Genomic DNA, 15,176 nt, shown 5'->3' on the forward strand with positions numbered 1-15,176 from the left:
GTGCTTTAAATCATCTAATTAATTACTTTTTTTCCAGTGCAGTCTCTCCATTTTTTGTGGGTATTAGTGACGCTCTGAGCTGGTTCCGCGAACTTTTGACGCCTCTGCAAAGGATGTACACGCAGTCTCTCTCTCTCTGCAACTTTCTCTCCTTTCTCAGCTTTCTTTTGGGCTTGGGACTCAGTCATTTGCTGGCTTTTCACGCTGTCGGTTCGTCGGTTTTTCGGATTGTCCCCGCACTCTTTTCTGTGTTGGTGTCGCGTTGTTTCGACGTCCGTTCTGCTGCTTTGCATTCAAACGCCCCCCGACCAGCCACGCCCCCGAACAGCCCGACCGCCCAGCCGCCCCAATAATATCTCCGACGTGCGACTGTGTGAGTGCTTAGCAAATGTTGAAAGGCAGTGGCAACGGCAGTAAAGGCAGCATGGCCCAAATGGTGGGGCGAGGGGCGCGGTGGATGGCAAATGAAAAGCCCGTGGAAAGCCGTGCATACTGAGTAATGATTTTCGTGCGAGTGTGTGAAAATGAAAATTGTTTTGCTCAGCGTCTCAAATAGAAACGGGAAAAATACAGCCAAGCCAAAAAAAAAGTTAAAATAGGAGGTGTGCCTAAATATGAGTGCAAATTGTTTAAGTAAAATTCGAGTCGAAAATTGCGAAAGCCAGAAAATAAAACCAGGAAATCACAAATAAAATGCCAGCTTCCCGTTTCACACACATACAGTCGAAGGGAAAACTGAAACCCGATTTTGGCCCATGAATGAACTTAAGTTGGGCAGAAGAGGAAGAAACATCACCACCACCCCCCGCCACCCACTCACCCTCACGCCAACACCATTACACACTCACACACACATGTGCAAGGGCAATTTTCGAAAGATTTTTGCTGGCCAAAAATAAAGGAAATAGAGACGTGCCGCGCATTTGGAGGAGAAAAAATATATAAATACATAGAGCTGCGAAGTAGAAAGGTGGGTCAAGTGTAAATTTATTTAACTAGTTATATACACGAACAGCCCACCCCCCGCCAGCCAGCCCACCGAATCAACCACCCAACTCCCACACAGAAATCGTAGCATGCTTTCCAGCGCTTGCCCTTCGCTTGCCCAAAAAAATATATCTCTGTGCGAGTGTGTGTGCGTGTGATATAGTTGCCTCCTTCCTGGCGTTGTTGTTGCTGCCGCTGCCGTTTGTACATAAAAATAAATTACAGCCATGCCCCTAAAAATAGCTGCGGGAATTACGAGGAGCAAGGATCGCTCGGCTCCTGCGGCAGCATAAATCATTATGTAGCCAAATGTCAATATAACACTTTGGGCCTCACACACACCCGTAAAAAGGATACTATGAGAGTAGACTAGCCAAGGCTGTGTGCGTGTGAAGCTTGTTTGTGTTGGTGCAAGGTTCACCATCTGAATTGGTTCAATTGAACCAAGTTCACTGCTAAGTAAAAAACATAATTTGAATTAAATATCACTTAATTTCTTTACCAAAATTTTGAGCATTTTCAATGCATATTTAATTTAGTATAGCACATTGTTTATTTTTTAATGATATACCATTATTTATTTCAACATTAAATTTAAGAAGAAATGAAGAATAGGCTTACTTTTAAAGCTTGGAAGTCTTATTACTTACCTTATAATTAATACTTCATAGTCCTAGATTATTAACACTTATATTTATGAATGCCTATAATAAGCGGTACTAATCTTAATGTCGACATTTGTCGGAAATACCTATAATTAACGAAGGTAGCTATTATTTCATAGCTTTCATGTAGTTCGATGAACTTGTAAGTCAAACGAAATCATCAATACCACAAATATTTATTTATATTATTATTTAAGTAAGTTATATTTTCACAATATTCAATATAATAATCTGAAAATCAAAATTAAAAACTCTGGAGACCTTTTTCAAAGATTGTTTTCAATCTCACGCTCACACACACAGTGATACACAGGAAGTGACAGCTAGGAAGAGCCAGGAAGAAGAAGAAGGGGAAGAGCATGGGAAGAGGAAGCAGATAGGAAAGTTTGTCTGTGAAAAATTCAGTCTGCAGCTATTTCACTTCCTTGAAATCCTTCGGCAGCCACAACAATAACTGCGGTGGCTCTCTCGCTTTTCCTCTCTGGCTGCTCTGCCTGCTTTTCCATTTCCATTTCTCAGGCATTTTCCTCTCCACGCAGGCGCCCTTCGGCAGCCTCAACTCGTTCTTTCTGCTGCTTTCCCTGTGTTTTTGCCTTGGCTCATTTGTTTATTTTTAGTTGGCTGTCATAGAACCTCATTTCATCCCACCCACTCATGTGGGCTCTCCGTGTGCGTATGTGGCTGCGATTAAATGGCCGTTAGACGCTTGAGCCTTATTAATACGCCGAGGTATTTGCGAAAGTTTTTGCTTGGCAAAGTCTTCTAATGCTTTTCCCTTTCTGTCCCCCTTGACTTTCCCTCTGGAAAATTTTAAAAAATGAAACTGGTTCAAGGTCGAGGAAACGAGGTTGTTGCTCTGTCCGTTTACTGTTGTAAATGGGAGAGGGCTTAGGGATTATTAATTACAGTCGGGCTTGAAAGCATGCATTTAGTTGAACTAATTAAGTCAATTTATATTAATAATAAATTTATTTTTTTGAGAAATATAATCCAGTTTTAGTATAAGAAAATATCTAAATAAACTTGGGATACAAACATTGTTCTTTAATCATTTATCTTGAAATAAGGTCCTATTAGCATGCGTTTTATGTGTTTTAATAGTCAGAGTGCCTTTCGAGCACATTTATCTTGTGAACTAATCCGTATTCGAAGCTATCAGAATAAATCCACCTGAACACTCTACATTACCTTCATTAATGTTGGCGAGTTCGCCTCAGAGAATGACCACTGTAGTTGATAGCTAGCTGTCGAGTCGGTCAGCATTTGGGGTCAGTTCGCATTTAATAGCTGTGTTTACGCAGCGGGGAAAGCGGTCACAGAAAATCCCAACAAAAGTGAAAGCGCCGGGGGTGGGGTGAAAACTAGGGGTAAGCGAGCAGTAGCAGGGGCTGGAGGACCCCTCGCGTGCTGCAACGTCCATGACATGACGAGGCCTCTTGCCTTTTTTATGGAGCTCACGTGTCAGGGGACGCCCCGAAAAGCCCAGGTAAAAGTGGTTCCGGTGACGAGGAGGGGCGGTGGGGCTTTCGTTTCAGGAATCGCATAAACACATGATATGCCTAACAGACACTCGCACACACACGAACAGGGCATATATAAACGCTCTGCGGCCCAGATGGCTAAGTATCCCTGTAGGAGCTTACGTAATCCCGGAACGTGAGCCTTAATCACTTTCTGCTCAAGTTTCGTGGGCGAGGGGCAATCGGGAGGCAGAACTGAAGGGGAGTTTATCCAAGAGGTTCGCATAAGAGGATCATAAGTTGCCACTAAACAGAACGCCGCTTTTCCAGGCCCTGAACACCTTCTAATTGAAAGGTGAGTCGAGTGGGGGATGGTTCCACATTAATTGATTTAAAAGATATTCTGAAAACATACGGCATTAATTGATTTTAAATATTAAGAAATTTTAACAATGATGCCTATTTATACAAATTTTTAAGTGAGGTGAAACAAGCGACTAAACATTTATATATTATTTACATTCTCCAACCGTTCCTTTGCCTACTATGCATATTTATAAGTACACTATAAATGTTCCCTAACACTATAAATGTTCCTAATAGAATAAGGAAATTCTGCTGTAAAATCCGCTTCCTGTCCCTCATTCGCATTTGGAATTCCGAACACTGCCGCCCGGCAAACATTTCGTTTCTCCTGTGATTTGGCGTGCCATTACCGTTAGTCACGTGCTCGCACCACTGAACCACCTCCCCACCCATCGCCACCCTCTACCCCCGTTCCGCTCCCACTCCGTACTGGAGTCCCTGGAGTCAGGACCCGCATTCGGGACTCGTTGTCCTTTTTATGTGTGGCCTGGCAGCCCGGTGTTGCCTTAATTATCCTGGCATTGGTAATTATGCGACACAAAACAGAAGTGGGGGCTTACATTAAACAGCAGTTTAAAGAGGCAGAGAGGAAGCAGAAAAGAAATAGGGATATGGCAAAAAATTGTATTAAACTTTCTTTTTTGCAAATTACCCACATTAATAGTGTATGTGTTACATGTAAATTTGTAATTATAATTGTAATTTCATATAATTTTGTATAAATAATATAATATATAATAATAATAATGCTTTTTTAAATTCCCATCTCTTTATGCTTTTCTAATTTTAATTAATAGTTTACTGACATTGTTTATAAACGACACATTTTCCATGTACCCATTTCACTTAAGTTCATTATTATAATTTATTTAAAAGTGAATAAGAAGGCACGTAACATTTTTCTTTCTGTGCTTAACAATTCTTCAGAAAAGGGCGAAAAGTATGCTGCATTTTAATTAAAAATAGCCACCCAGTGTCGCGACCCGGAAACGGAAGTTGGCAGGCGACAGGTGCCCGGCACCTCTGAACCTTCCCCAGCCTGACTCCATTTTTCAAGCCCCTTTCCCCTGATGAAAAATTCACTTGAAATCGATAATTCCGCAAAGAGCAAACATAGAGAAACATGCGGCGGCATAATAAGTAGGAAAGGGTCCCAGTTTTCCGTCCTCCCAGTCGTCCCCTGCATTTTCCAGCCGCATTGAATGCCGCCGAGAATCGAGGACGATAGTCAACTTGTCTGCCTCCAGCAACAACACCAAGAAATATAGCAAGAAATATTGAAAAAAAGATCCAATATTTTAGCTAAAATGTGTACGCAGCTCGGAAAAGTCCGAGGACTGTCCAACGTTCACCCGTGCCATGTTTTATGTTGTTACAGCTCACTCGGCCGTTAAGTGTGGACTTCGTAGATTTTCTTGTCAATACATTATTGGGCTGGTAAATGGGCTTGTTGCGAAAGTTGGTTTAAAATGCAAAAAGTTTTCGGCTTTGCGAATCGAAAGTGTGCTAATAGTGCATAGGTTTGAGAGGTTACTGTTTTACAACTTGTACATAATTAGCGAATAAATATTCTACATATTTTAAACAAGGCTTTAGATTAAAATAAAATCCACTTACTAATCAAACAATTTAATATGCACTTGCATTGTATTCAAAATGGGTATTTATCAGTGCAAGCTTTATTTTGGAATGGGAATGGCCAAAGCAGTTTGTTGGACTTCATTTCATTTTATGCCTGACCACAACCAATTTTTTTACTTCAACCACAATTCAACTGCTCTCTTTGCATTGACAAATCATTATGGTAATCTATGTTAAAACCAAATTGCCGTACAGCAGGCCCAACGGACAACGGGCGACCGAGTGAATCCCATTAAAAATTCTATTAAAAGTTATTTACGGCAACTTTGGTCCATTGAATGCGACAAAAGTTGCCTGCCCGCCACTGCCACCAAGTGTGTGTTTGTGCTTGCGGGGGGATGGGAGGCACTCAACTCAAACAAAAAGCAACAAGAACCCGAAAGCATTGTCTATGCACGTTCATAAATAAGAAATGCAGCCGGGCCCACGTCGAGTGTCCAACCCCTGCAGTCCACCCCTACTACCCGCCCCTGCCCACTCATAAGGCCCCCACTCGGTGCCCTGCACCGAGCCCGTCTAAGCGCCAATTCCGATCCCCTTCATTGACAATAAATTTGCATACACGGCACTTGCACTTCCTGCAGACGCTGGCTCAAAGAGCGGGCGAAAGTCGGAGCCCAACAGGAAGCCAAGTCAGTTTACATGCAGATCAGCATAATTGATTTCGAACTGAGCACTGGCAAAAACGGTAATTTATGATATAACTGAGGGGCCTTAGAGCCCATTTAACATAAAAGCTGTTTTACTGAAGAGATTCTTGACTAGTTAAACCATGAGCATAGGTCACAGGACCATTGTATTACTTACCAAGGGGGCAAAGTCCTGTAGGTTGAACGATAGGTGTTTTAATCTTTAAGTTCTTGAAAGGAAACTTCTCAAAAAACTTGCATTTCTCAATAAAATAATTAGTTTTTTAATATTTATGCGTTTAAATTGTTGATATTTTAGGGTCCAAATCTTTGTACTAGTAGCAAATGCCAATTTATAATTCAATTATATGATATTATACCTTTTAATTATGTATTATTATTTCCATTCTAATAAACCTATTAATTGAATTTCAACGAGCATGTGTTAAATCAATATTTTTTGCGCCTGCTAAAAACAGAAAGAGGGAGATGCAGGCGCGTTAATTGGATAACCGGAGGAATGTTATTAATTTCTTTCTGTGTGGGAAATTAAGCGTGACAAAGCCTCGAAAAGAGGGGCTGCAGGTGAAGGGCTTAATGTCTGGCAATCGATGGGCAAATTGGATAAGATAGGACACGTCCTCTGCTGCGGGAGATGTGCCGACAAGGACTCTCATTAGGCACTCGAGCAGCATCGGGAGATTATGTGCAGCGATAATAGACAGAGATAAGGGCGTGGATAGGGGGCGGTTGGGCGGACAAAAAGGGGCGGGACAGGGAGGGACTGGCAACCCAGACCGGAGGCTGAGGCCATTCGGGCGCTAAAACTAGAGCAAGGACAACACGAACAGCACCGCCAACAAAAACTTCGCAAAAACTAGAGAGCGAGAGAGATGGATATTTGGCCAGAAGGAGAGAGAACAAGCTGTTACATTGCCTGTCCGGAGAGGGAAGTGCCCACACACAGCTGTGTGTTTGTGCCATTCGAATGCATTCCGACCCCCAGCACCCGACCCCGACCCCTCCGCAGCCTGCGCTCTTCCTGTCCAGCTGCATTCCGCATGTCCTGCTGCTCGTGGCCCTTGTGCTGCTGCTAGAACAACAAGGAAACAGTGGGAAAAGCAGCAGGACATCTGACAACAAGGAGCATAAGCTACCTTCAGCTGTGTCCTGATTATGACAGCCCAAGGAAAATGCGGCCGGACAGCTGAAAATTGTTGAAATTCTCCACGGAGTTGGGATTTCATGTAGCTCACACATTTACACATTCCCCATGTCTGTGTTAATTGCCAAAGTATTAGTCGGTGTGTGTGTGTGTGTGTGTGTGACATAAAAAATGCTCAGCAAAATTTCATTGCATACACGCTGGGGCAAAAGGGAAAAAACGGGACGATGCCGATGGGGAAAATCGAGATGGAAAGCTGGGAAGAGGGGGGATCCGGCGGGGGGATCCGAAAACCAATTCGATTTAATTTCCAGTTGGCAGCCACATCATCTGGTAGGTAGACTATCGGAGCCCCGCATCAGACGCAATTAAAAATAATAAATGAAACAATGCGGGCCGAAACCACCAGCCAAGTTACTCTAATGGGAATTTCAATGATTAATGACGAGGGAAAATAGTTTCAGGGGATTCAATGAATGATTATGCAATTGGGCACTATTTAACAGAAAACTTTAAAGGTGATATCATTAAATAGATAATAGTTTAATATCCTAGCTCACTCGTTTTGAATATTTAGTATGTTATTATAACAGGCTTTAATATTTTAATGTGCCTTGAAATGTATTAAAAAAAAATAAAAAAGGGTAGTATGTATTTATTAACAAATGGCTTCAATATTTAAAAGTGCCTTGCAATTTACAAGTCTCTCTTTGCTGAACGGGTTCTTGCGATTTGTGTGCAAAGACATTCCAATACATTACCGTCATCACCCTGATTTTTATTATCTGATACTTTCATATCAAGTGATTACCCTCCCCCTTCCGTTGAACTCCTTCGTCCTTTATTTCTCTGTAAACAAATTACCTGCGAAAGTTGTGGCATCCCGCAGGCAGGGAAAGCGTATTCAGATTGGCGGCACCCTGGGGGATTTTCCGGCGGCGCGTTTTCGCTGCGGCCCACGTGGCGTATGAGTGACGGCCTGGCAGAGGCGACGTCAAAGTCGTCGACGAGTCATATCAAATTACCGTTATGGTTATGCAGAGGCGGAGTAAGTGAAGGAGGTGGTGTCATGCGGAGGGGTCAAAGGGCACAGGACATCTACTGAGCGTCGGGGGCAAGTCGAAGCCGCCTGGCAGTTATCAATTTCTAAAGTGTAGCAAATGGAGCGGGGCGTTTTGAATCCATTTGCTTTTTTCCGCTTTCTACGCATCTTGTTATAAAGTAACACAATAAAAAATGATAAAAAGAAAAATACACTTTAAATATATATTTCATGAAATAGATTGATAAAAAGTTTAACCAAATAAATTAAAACGAATAAAATTTTAAACCTAGTTTGTAATGTTCGGAAAATAAGTAAATAATCTAATGCTACAAATGGGTTTACGTTAAATTTTATTATTATTATTTATTAGCTCAAAACAATTTTATACTTTAATCTTCCTAAACCTATATTTTGTTCTTTGCAGCTACTGATTAAGAGGGAAAAAGAGACAGCGAGGGAGGAAAGAAAGAGACCGAAATTCCCGGAGTGAAAGAGAGAGAGAAAGTGGGGGCGCAGTTTTGACAGTTGAGGGGCAACCATCGGTGATGTGGGACACATCCCGCCACGGGCAATGCAACAACCCCAACGTTATATACCGTCTGTATCTGATCTTTATGGCACGGACGAGATAGAACTGCTGCTGGACGAGATTCGGGAGCTGGAGCTGGAGCCGGCCTGCTGTCAGCTGGACGATGAGCAGGACTTTGAGATAGCTGGCAGCAGGGCCGGCGAGCTCTCCCACTCGCACTCGCACTCGTTGTCCCTGGAATCCCCCCTCGGCACCTGCACCTCCTGGGACTCCCATGCCAACTACAAGCAGAGGGGCGGCCACACCCCCCTGCCCTGGGGCGTCGCCCTTCACTGTGATCCGCAACACTTGAAATCGCCTACAGGGATTGTGCGCATACTACTGGTGGTAAGTTCGCTACAAGTAGAAATGGAGGAGGAAGTACGAAGAAGATGGTTTTTAAAAAGTACCCAATATCGATAATAATTTTTATTAAACTTACATTTTTGTGTGTGTATAGAATCTTAATTATATTTATTAACAACGTTTTAAATATTTATTAAAAAATATAAAACCCCGTAAATAATCCGAGATTATGATTTTAAATAAAAAATTTTGTAACACCCTAACTGATATTAAATTCTAAAGGCTCTTTATTGTTTTTGAAGCTGATTTAAAATTGCACATTTCCTACTATTTAATGAGTTTTAAGTATAAAACTCATAAAAATTCTTGATCTGATTTTGAATTTTGATAAAGTTTGATTTTAAAAACCCATTTTCCCACTTACCAGTTATCCTCGGCCGCCTGTCTAGCCTGCGAATGCTCCGCGGGCACCGTACAGGTGGGCCTCTTTCTACTGCCACTCATCGGACGCCTGAGGCTGATGGTCTTCTGCGCGCTCTTCTCGCTCCTCATCACGTGTCTCATGCTCTTTCTGGATATATCGCACATAGCTCTCATGTTTCCATTCAATTGGACTAAAGTGGTGAGTAAATAACTAAATTTAGCTAAACCACATACTTCAAGGCATTTAATTTCTTCAATCAGAATACGTGGATGTACCTGAGTATTGGTTTGATATTTATTTTGAGCTCCACGCTGCTTGTTCACATGGTGCTCTATGCCACTGAGTACACATGGGTGTCCAAGCATTCCAAGGACACGCTGCTGGCGACTGGAGTAAGATTAGATAATTATAACCACCTTTACTTAAATGTGACACAAATGCATTTTAAACTTTTAGATAATTGGCTATTTGTGCGCCCTGGAGGCATTTCTCCTGTCGGGCATCGCATCCTGGCCATGGACCCAGTACCGCCAGGTGCCCGACGATGCCAGCGAATTGTTTATCGAGGATCGCGAGATGACGCCGATGAGTCCCATTAATTGTAGCACCGATCTGCAGGCGACGCCATATCATCACAATGGCAATGCCACGTCGTCGGATCTTTATAACCAACAACAACAATCGTCCTATAATCAAAAGCCTTATATACCTGGTGAGGGAAACTACTTATTAAAGAAGATTGGTTAGTAACAAACCCCTCTTGCAGCCAAACGACCCAATGAGCTCAACAATCAGCGTCCAGCATTGGGTCACACACAAACCGCACGGTCGAAACCCAATCAGCGCTATAGAGAGGGCTACCACTATCACACATCCCGCCAGAGTCCCACGTTCGTGCTGGGCGATGATCAGGGTGCCGGTCCATCCACGTCCCGTTCCAATGATAATTCTAGTGCGTGATAGTTTTTAAATCCCCTGCCAGAAGGACAGCGAAGAGAACCCGACCAGGCGACCGAGGAACGGGAGTACTTATAGAGATCTCTCAGCTGAGAAATTGGAGAAAATTAATTGGAAGCACGTTGAAGCATTTTGGTCAATGTAAGAAGTGAAAGAAAACAGAAAACAAAATTGTTAATTAGTTTAAAAACCACAAGCAAAACTCGTCGCGTGTAAAAGTTGAGACACCAACAGAGAAAATATTTAGGCAGCCGAGCAAAGCAAACAATAATAAATTTAATATATTGTGTGTGTATGTGTACTACAAGCCGAGAGAGAAATTTAAAGAATTTAAAAAACCAGGAGTTTGAAACGAAGATCAACCTGATCGACGCCCATTTGACTAGTTATACGAACACCAAAACCTTTGAAATTGGTCAATGTTGAGCTATAACTATAAAAAAGAGAAAATTCAATTGGAGAAGTACGGTATCAAGGTAACGCGAATGGCAAGCAAAATTGAGGATTAGAAATTACAATGAGCATGGAAATGGAAATCAACTTGTTATAAACGTAGTTTTGCTTATTTTTTAATAAAAACAAATAATTCCACAAAAACGAAACTAAAATAATTTTGGTAATTAATTGAAATAGCGAAAAAGCTATTCAAATCGAATCTTTCTTAGTTGTGCAACAAGTTTATTGGTAAATTTGGGTGTTTAAAAAATGCATGTGTCAGACTTCAATTTACTTCAATCCCAGATCCTTTTCAATCGTGTGCGAGCACACGGCCATCATCTGATCCTTGACGCTGACAAAGTTGCGAATGGCAGCGGGCTTAGCTTCCGGCCATCCTGCAAGATCACGGTAGATGGGCCGGCAGAACTTCATGCGGAAGTTGGAGTTGGCAAACTCAAGAATCTCATCCAAACGCTTGATCAAGCGGGCACGGATAATCAAACGGTTGAGACGGAAGCGCACCTCGGCGTTCTTGGAACTCTTCAAGTTGTATGTAGCTTCCAGAAGGTCAATCTTACGCTCGGTCAGATCAACAATTTCCTTGCTCTCAATCAGTTTGCCCAGGAAATCAATGAGCTGGTGAATGGAAACGTTCTTCTTGATCTCTGCGCTGTCGGCCAGCTCAGCCACACTCTTGGAGCTCCAGAGAGAGGCGAGCTCCTTGGTCACATTCGCCAGCGACTCGTCGAATCTAAAAATATTAATGTAATTTATTAATGTGTAAAATTTCCTCTACAGTAAAATTTACTTGGGGATAATTGGTGGCATTCCCTCGGTGGTCAGCCACAAATCCCAGTCGACCGCGCCCAATTTATCCTTCTTGTCGGTGTCAATGAAATAGTCATACAAAGCACTCTTAAAATCGTTTGTCTCAATCGATTTGTAGGCGAATTTCTTCAGGTAGTCCCGCAGAAAGGGCTCAAAAACGGTCGGGCCGCCAAACAAGTCCTCCAAATAACGGAGGAAGGTGGAACCTTTGATGTAAGGCACTGAGGAGAAAGCATCATCTGGTCCGCAGTTGGACAGGTCCACCACCAGTTTGGTCAGCTCTGGTGTCTTGTTCAGTTGGGTGCGAATACACTCCTGAAGATCGGTGAGATTGCTGAGCATCTTGAAGTCCAGCTCCTTGGCGCCCTGCATTCTTCCCACGATCTTCGACTCCACAAACACAGTGAAGCCCTCGTTCAACCAAAAGTGCTCGAAGTTCTTGTTTGTCACCAGGTTACCAGTCCAGCTGTGGGCAATCTCGTGGGCCACCACATCAGCCAGGGATTTATCGCCGGCCAAAAGAGTTGGGGTAACGAATGTCAGGCAAGGATTTTCCATGCCACCGTAGGGGAACGATGGAGGCATCACCAGCAGATCGTACTGCTTCCAGACATAGGGACCGCACAAATCGGAGGCAGTCTTCAGCATGGTGGCTGTTTCGGAAAACTCCTCGGCGCAGGCATCCACAATGGCCTCCTCCGCCCAGACATTTGAGTTTTCTCCCAGCGGGCGGGAAACTAGCTTGCCAATCGCAATGGCCACGAGATAGGCGGGAATGGGAACGTCCTGCTTGAAGTGCGTCTTTCCAGCCTCCTTCTTGTCGATAATGGCGCTCATTAGGGCAGTCAGCTCACTGGGATGCTCCACTGTGGCATCATAGGTAAACTTAACTGCCGGAGTATCCTGGCAGGGGATCACAGAGCGAGCATGGATCGCCTGGCACTGGGAGAACATATAGGGATGCTCCTTGCCCAAAGTCTGGGTGGGATTCAGCCACTGGAGCCCACTGGCGCTGCTCGACGTCTCGTAATCGATGCGAACATTGAGGCTACATGAGCAGTGAAGTGTTCGGGATTATTTATGAGTATCATATAGATTAGATTATCCATCGCCGTGGTTTTACCTGCCCTTAGCCGTTCCAGATGGCAACTCCAGCGTTAGCTTCTGACCAATATCATCGACGGCATCGCTAATAAAGTAGTTGATGGGTAGCTCACTGCCTCCGGCCAGCAATGTGGCGTTGGTTACATTAATATCTCGAACGTCCAGGAGCTGAAGTTATACATAAAAGGCTGTTAGTAACTATAGATTGAATCGAGGATACTGGGCTCTCCTAGATAAGTCACTTAAAATCTCTAAAATATAATTGCCTAAAAATATCTCTAATATCTCTATATGTTATTATGTTTTACACTGTGCGTCTTGGAAGTACTCACAATCTTATCCAGATTAGCAGTCAGAACTTTAAAGCGATGCAGCACACTTCCTTGAAGTTTGGTGGCCCCAAAATCGACTTTCCAGTTGAGAACACTGTGCTCCGTGGTGATCAAATCCGGTTGGGAGTAGGAGCTAGGATCAACGTTTCCCAAGCGACCCATGTTGCGCTTTTGTACCTGGTAAATCGGGATTGGTTTGTGTGAAGTGCACAAGCTGCGGGTGGAGACTGAAAAAAAGGGGAAACAAGTTTGTTTAAATACTTTACTTTCTGCGATAATGCTTATCGCTGAAGACAATAAAAATCGGCCACCGATAAGCCAAAAGCTGTGGATGAATTGTACCAGCAGTTGGGGGTTTTAGATAATTCCGTTCAGTGATGACCGCACTTTTGATGAGGTATACTAGGCGTAGGCGTCGTCGCCCGAGATGGATGCAAAATGAAGCAAACCGATGATGAGTAAATTGCAATTCACTGCCACACAGCCGGTAAACATAAGGGTTGTCGAGAGACTCAAAGTGTAATAAATAATAGGTATTTGTTAAATCAATCAGGCGTCTACGAATAATAAACCTTTGCGAAGTAGTATATGCTGTGCTCTGGTGTTTCCTATGGTTTTTATTTTTGTTAAAATATTTTTCGCCACACAAATCAACTTGACATTCAAAAACCTGGCAGCCCTTTTTGCGAAGTATTGCCAGCACAAAACAGTTAAGGTTTGTAAGAGGGTGAAAGTCGCCCTCTTGATACCGTGCAAAATATCTACCAAGAAAAGGAATCCTTGATTTTTTACTTATAAAAAAATAAAACAACTGCCTTTTTCTGACTTTATATTTATCTTAAATACAATGATTTCCAAACAACAAATCAACGCAAAATGTAATCCTTGGGATAATCCATAATGTTGGGGAAGTTCTCCAGCCTCTCCTTATCGATGTGATCCAATCGCTGGGGCACTGTGCGCGGTGTGCGGATCTGATTCGTGACATTCTGCAGGATTTCCTCGGGAACTTGATCGTCGGCGAATAAATGCAGTCTCTGCATGGTGTGCCTGCGCTGCAGGTTTCCGTGCATCGAGTTATACACAGCCTTTTTCATCACCATAGTGGGATCCTTTTCGTGCAGCTGCCACGCCAGCGTCCACGAGGCTCCTCCAGGGTATCCGGTGTGGTGGAAGTAAACCCGCTTAACCCACTCGTCTCCGGGCAGGGCGATTTCCCGCGTATTGATCAGCACCACATGGTCACCGCAGTCATCTGGAAAATTGCATTTACTGGTTTTAATTGGATCACCATTGAGGGTAACTTGCTTAACCTAAAAAACAATAAACGCCGGTCAGAAAGGATATCATAACTAAATGGTAATTCACTTGCAGTCAAAATAGTAGTGTCTGACTTGTTAAGAAATTAACAATCCTAAAAATTCATGAAATTAACTGCATATCAAAGAAGAATAGTATGAATTTGTATTACATGTTCTTTCTATTGTTAAGGTATAACTTCTACTATTTTAAATGCAAACGGAATGATCAAATAATTACCATTTTCAAGTATTCATTTATTTGTTTTCATTTTTACTAGCAGCAGCAACAACAACCAAGAAAACACGCCGGTGATGTAATGACACACGAAATGTCTTACAAAACCACGAATTTCACATTCTCATCGGATTTAAGCTAAACTATAAACTAAATCAATATGTGATACGTACTCATGGGATGATATATCGGCTTTTGCAGACCCATTAAATGGGTTTTTACCAATTTAGCGGACTCGAAGGGGTTCTGCCAGGTGCAATCGTAGATGTGCCAAGTGCGTGCGAATGTTGCCCATTGCTGTGTCAAAGGGAAAATTAAACGATTAACAATTGAACAATAAATTTAGTACAATCACTTACCTGTACACGCTTAGCAATAGACATTTTGAAGGAGTTTTAATTGAAAAATTACTCAAAATAAAATAAATAATTGTTCAGCTGGCAGCCAGTGTGACCGCAATTCGAATCTTTAAAGTTACCGTTTTCGAAGGAAACGAAAATGTGCTAAAATAGACTTAATAAATAAATATACCAAGCAAGGAACAGCACCACAGTCGATACACAAACAATAGTTTTAGCTCATAACCGGTTGCAGTCTTTGCTTAATCACATTTTTTAGAACCATATCCGGTTTGAGTCCTTACTTGAACAATTGTGGGGTTCCAAAAACGGATATTTGAATTTTTAGAAAATGTTATGAAAATTTAGATATAAAAGAATTCCCAA

The 15,176-nt window shown here is 42.5% G+C and overlaps 2 protein-coding genes across 5 annotated transcripts; one reads left to right on the forward strand and one right to left on the reverse strand.

The window, feature by feature from the left end:
• Window positions 1-199: 199 nt before the first annotated feature.
• Window positions 200-10,829, forward strand: LOC108033945 (uncharacterized). Of its 2 annotated transcripts, none has more exons than XM_017108632.3 (6): window positions 200-970; window positions 8,383-8,874; window positions 9,260-9,454; window positions 9,517-9,648; window positions 9,713-9,968; window positions 10,023-10,829. In XM_017108632.3, exons 2-6 carry the CDS (start codon window positions 8,530-8,532, stop codon window positions 10,214-10,216), a joined length of 1,122 nt encoding a protein of 373 aa, XP_016964121.1. In that variant the 5' UTR covers window positions 200-970; window positions 8,383-8,529; the 3' UTR covers window positions 10,217-10,829. The 2 variants fall into 2 exon arrangements, with proteins under 2 accessions (XP_016964121.1, XP_016964122.1); XM_017108633.3 differs by lacking the exon at window positions 200-970 and adding an exon at window positions 3,316-3,467.
• Window positions 10,825-14,937, reverse strand: LOC108033944 (39S ribosomal protein L13, mitochondrial). Of its 3 annotated transcripts, XM_017108629.3 has the most exons (6): window positions 14,811-14,937; window positions 14,625-14,748; window positions 12,916-13,142; window positions 12,603-12,751; window positions 11,460-12,527; window positions 10,825-11,402 (listed from the first exon to the last, which is right to left on the reverse strand). In XM_017108629.3, exons 1-6 carry the CDS (start codon window positions 14,832-14,834, stop codon window positions 10,940-10,942), a joined length of 2,055 nt encoding a protein of 684 aa, XP_016964118.1. In that variant the 5' UTR covers window positions 14,835-14,937; the 3' UTR covers window positions 10,825-10,939. The 3 variants fall into 3 exon arrangements, with proteins under 3 accessions (XP_016964118.1, XP_016964119.1, XP_016964120.1); XM_017108630.3 differs by lacking the exons at window positions 14,625-14,748; window positions 14,811-14,937 and adding an exon at window positions 13,258-13,421; XM_017108631.3 differs by lacking the exons at window positions 10,825-11,402; window positions 11,460-12,527; window positions 12,603-12,751; window positions 12,916-13,142 and adding an exon at window positions 13,728-14,170.
• Between the last annotated feature and the right edge of the window lie 239 nt (window positions 14,938-15,176).

This window comes from Drosophila biarmipes, chromosome 2L, assembly GCF_025231255.1.
Source record: "Drosophila biarmipes strain raj3 chromosome 2L, RU_DBia_V1.1, whole genome shotgun sequence".
Taxonomy (NCBI): Eukaryota; Metazoa; Arthropoda; class Insecta; order Diptera; family Drosophilidae; genus Drosophila; species Drosophila biarmipes.

What these genes read in the sequence shown, in the direction of transcription:
- LOC108033945 (XM_017108632.3), top strand. Translation starts at nt 8,530, where the DNA reads ATGCAACAACCCCAACGTTATATACCGTCTGTATCTGATCTTTATGGC. An exon ending in ACACGCTGCTGGCGACTGGA is followed by an intron (nt 9,649 to 9,712) that starts GTAAGATTAGAT and finishes TTAAACTTTTAG; the next exon opens with ATAATTGGCTATTTGTGCGC. An exon ending in TCAAAAGCCTTATATACCTG is followed by an intron (nt 9,969 to 10,022) that starts GTGAGGGAAACT and finishes CCCCTCTTGCAG; the next exon opens with CCAAACGACCCAATGAGCTC.
- LOC108033944 (XM_017108629.3), bottom strand. Translation starts at nt 14,834, where the DNA reads ATGTCTATTGCTAAGCGTGTACAG. An exon ending in CTATTGCTAAGCGTGTACAG is followed by an intron (nt 14,749 to 14,810) that starts GTAAGTGATTGT and finishes CCTTTGACACAG; the next exon opens with CAATGGGCAACATTCGCACG. An exon ending in CTGCTAATCTGGATAAGATT is followed by an intron (nt 12,752 to 12,915) that starts GTGAGTACTTCC and finishes GTATAACTTCAG; the next exon opens with CTCCTGGACGTTCGAGATAT.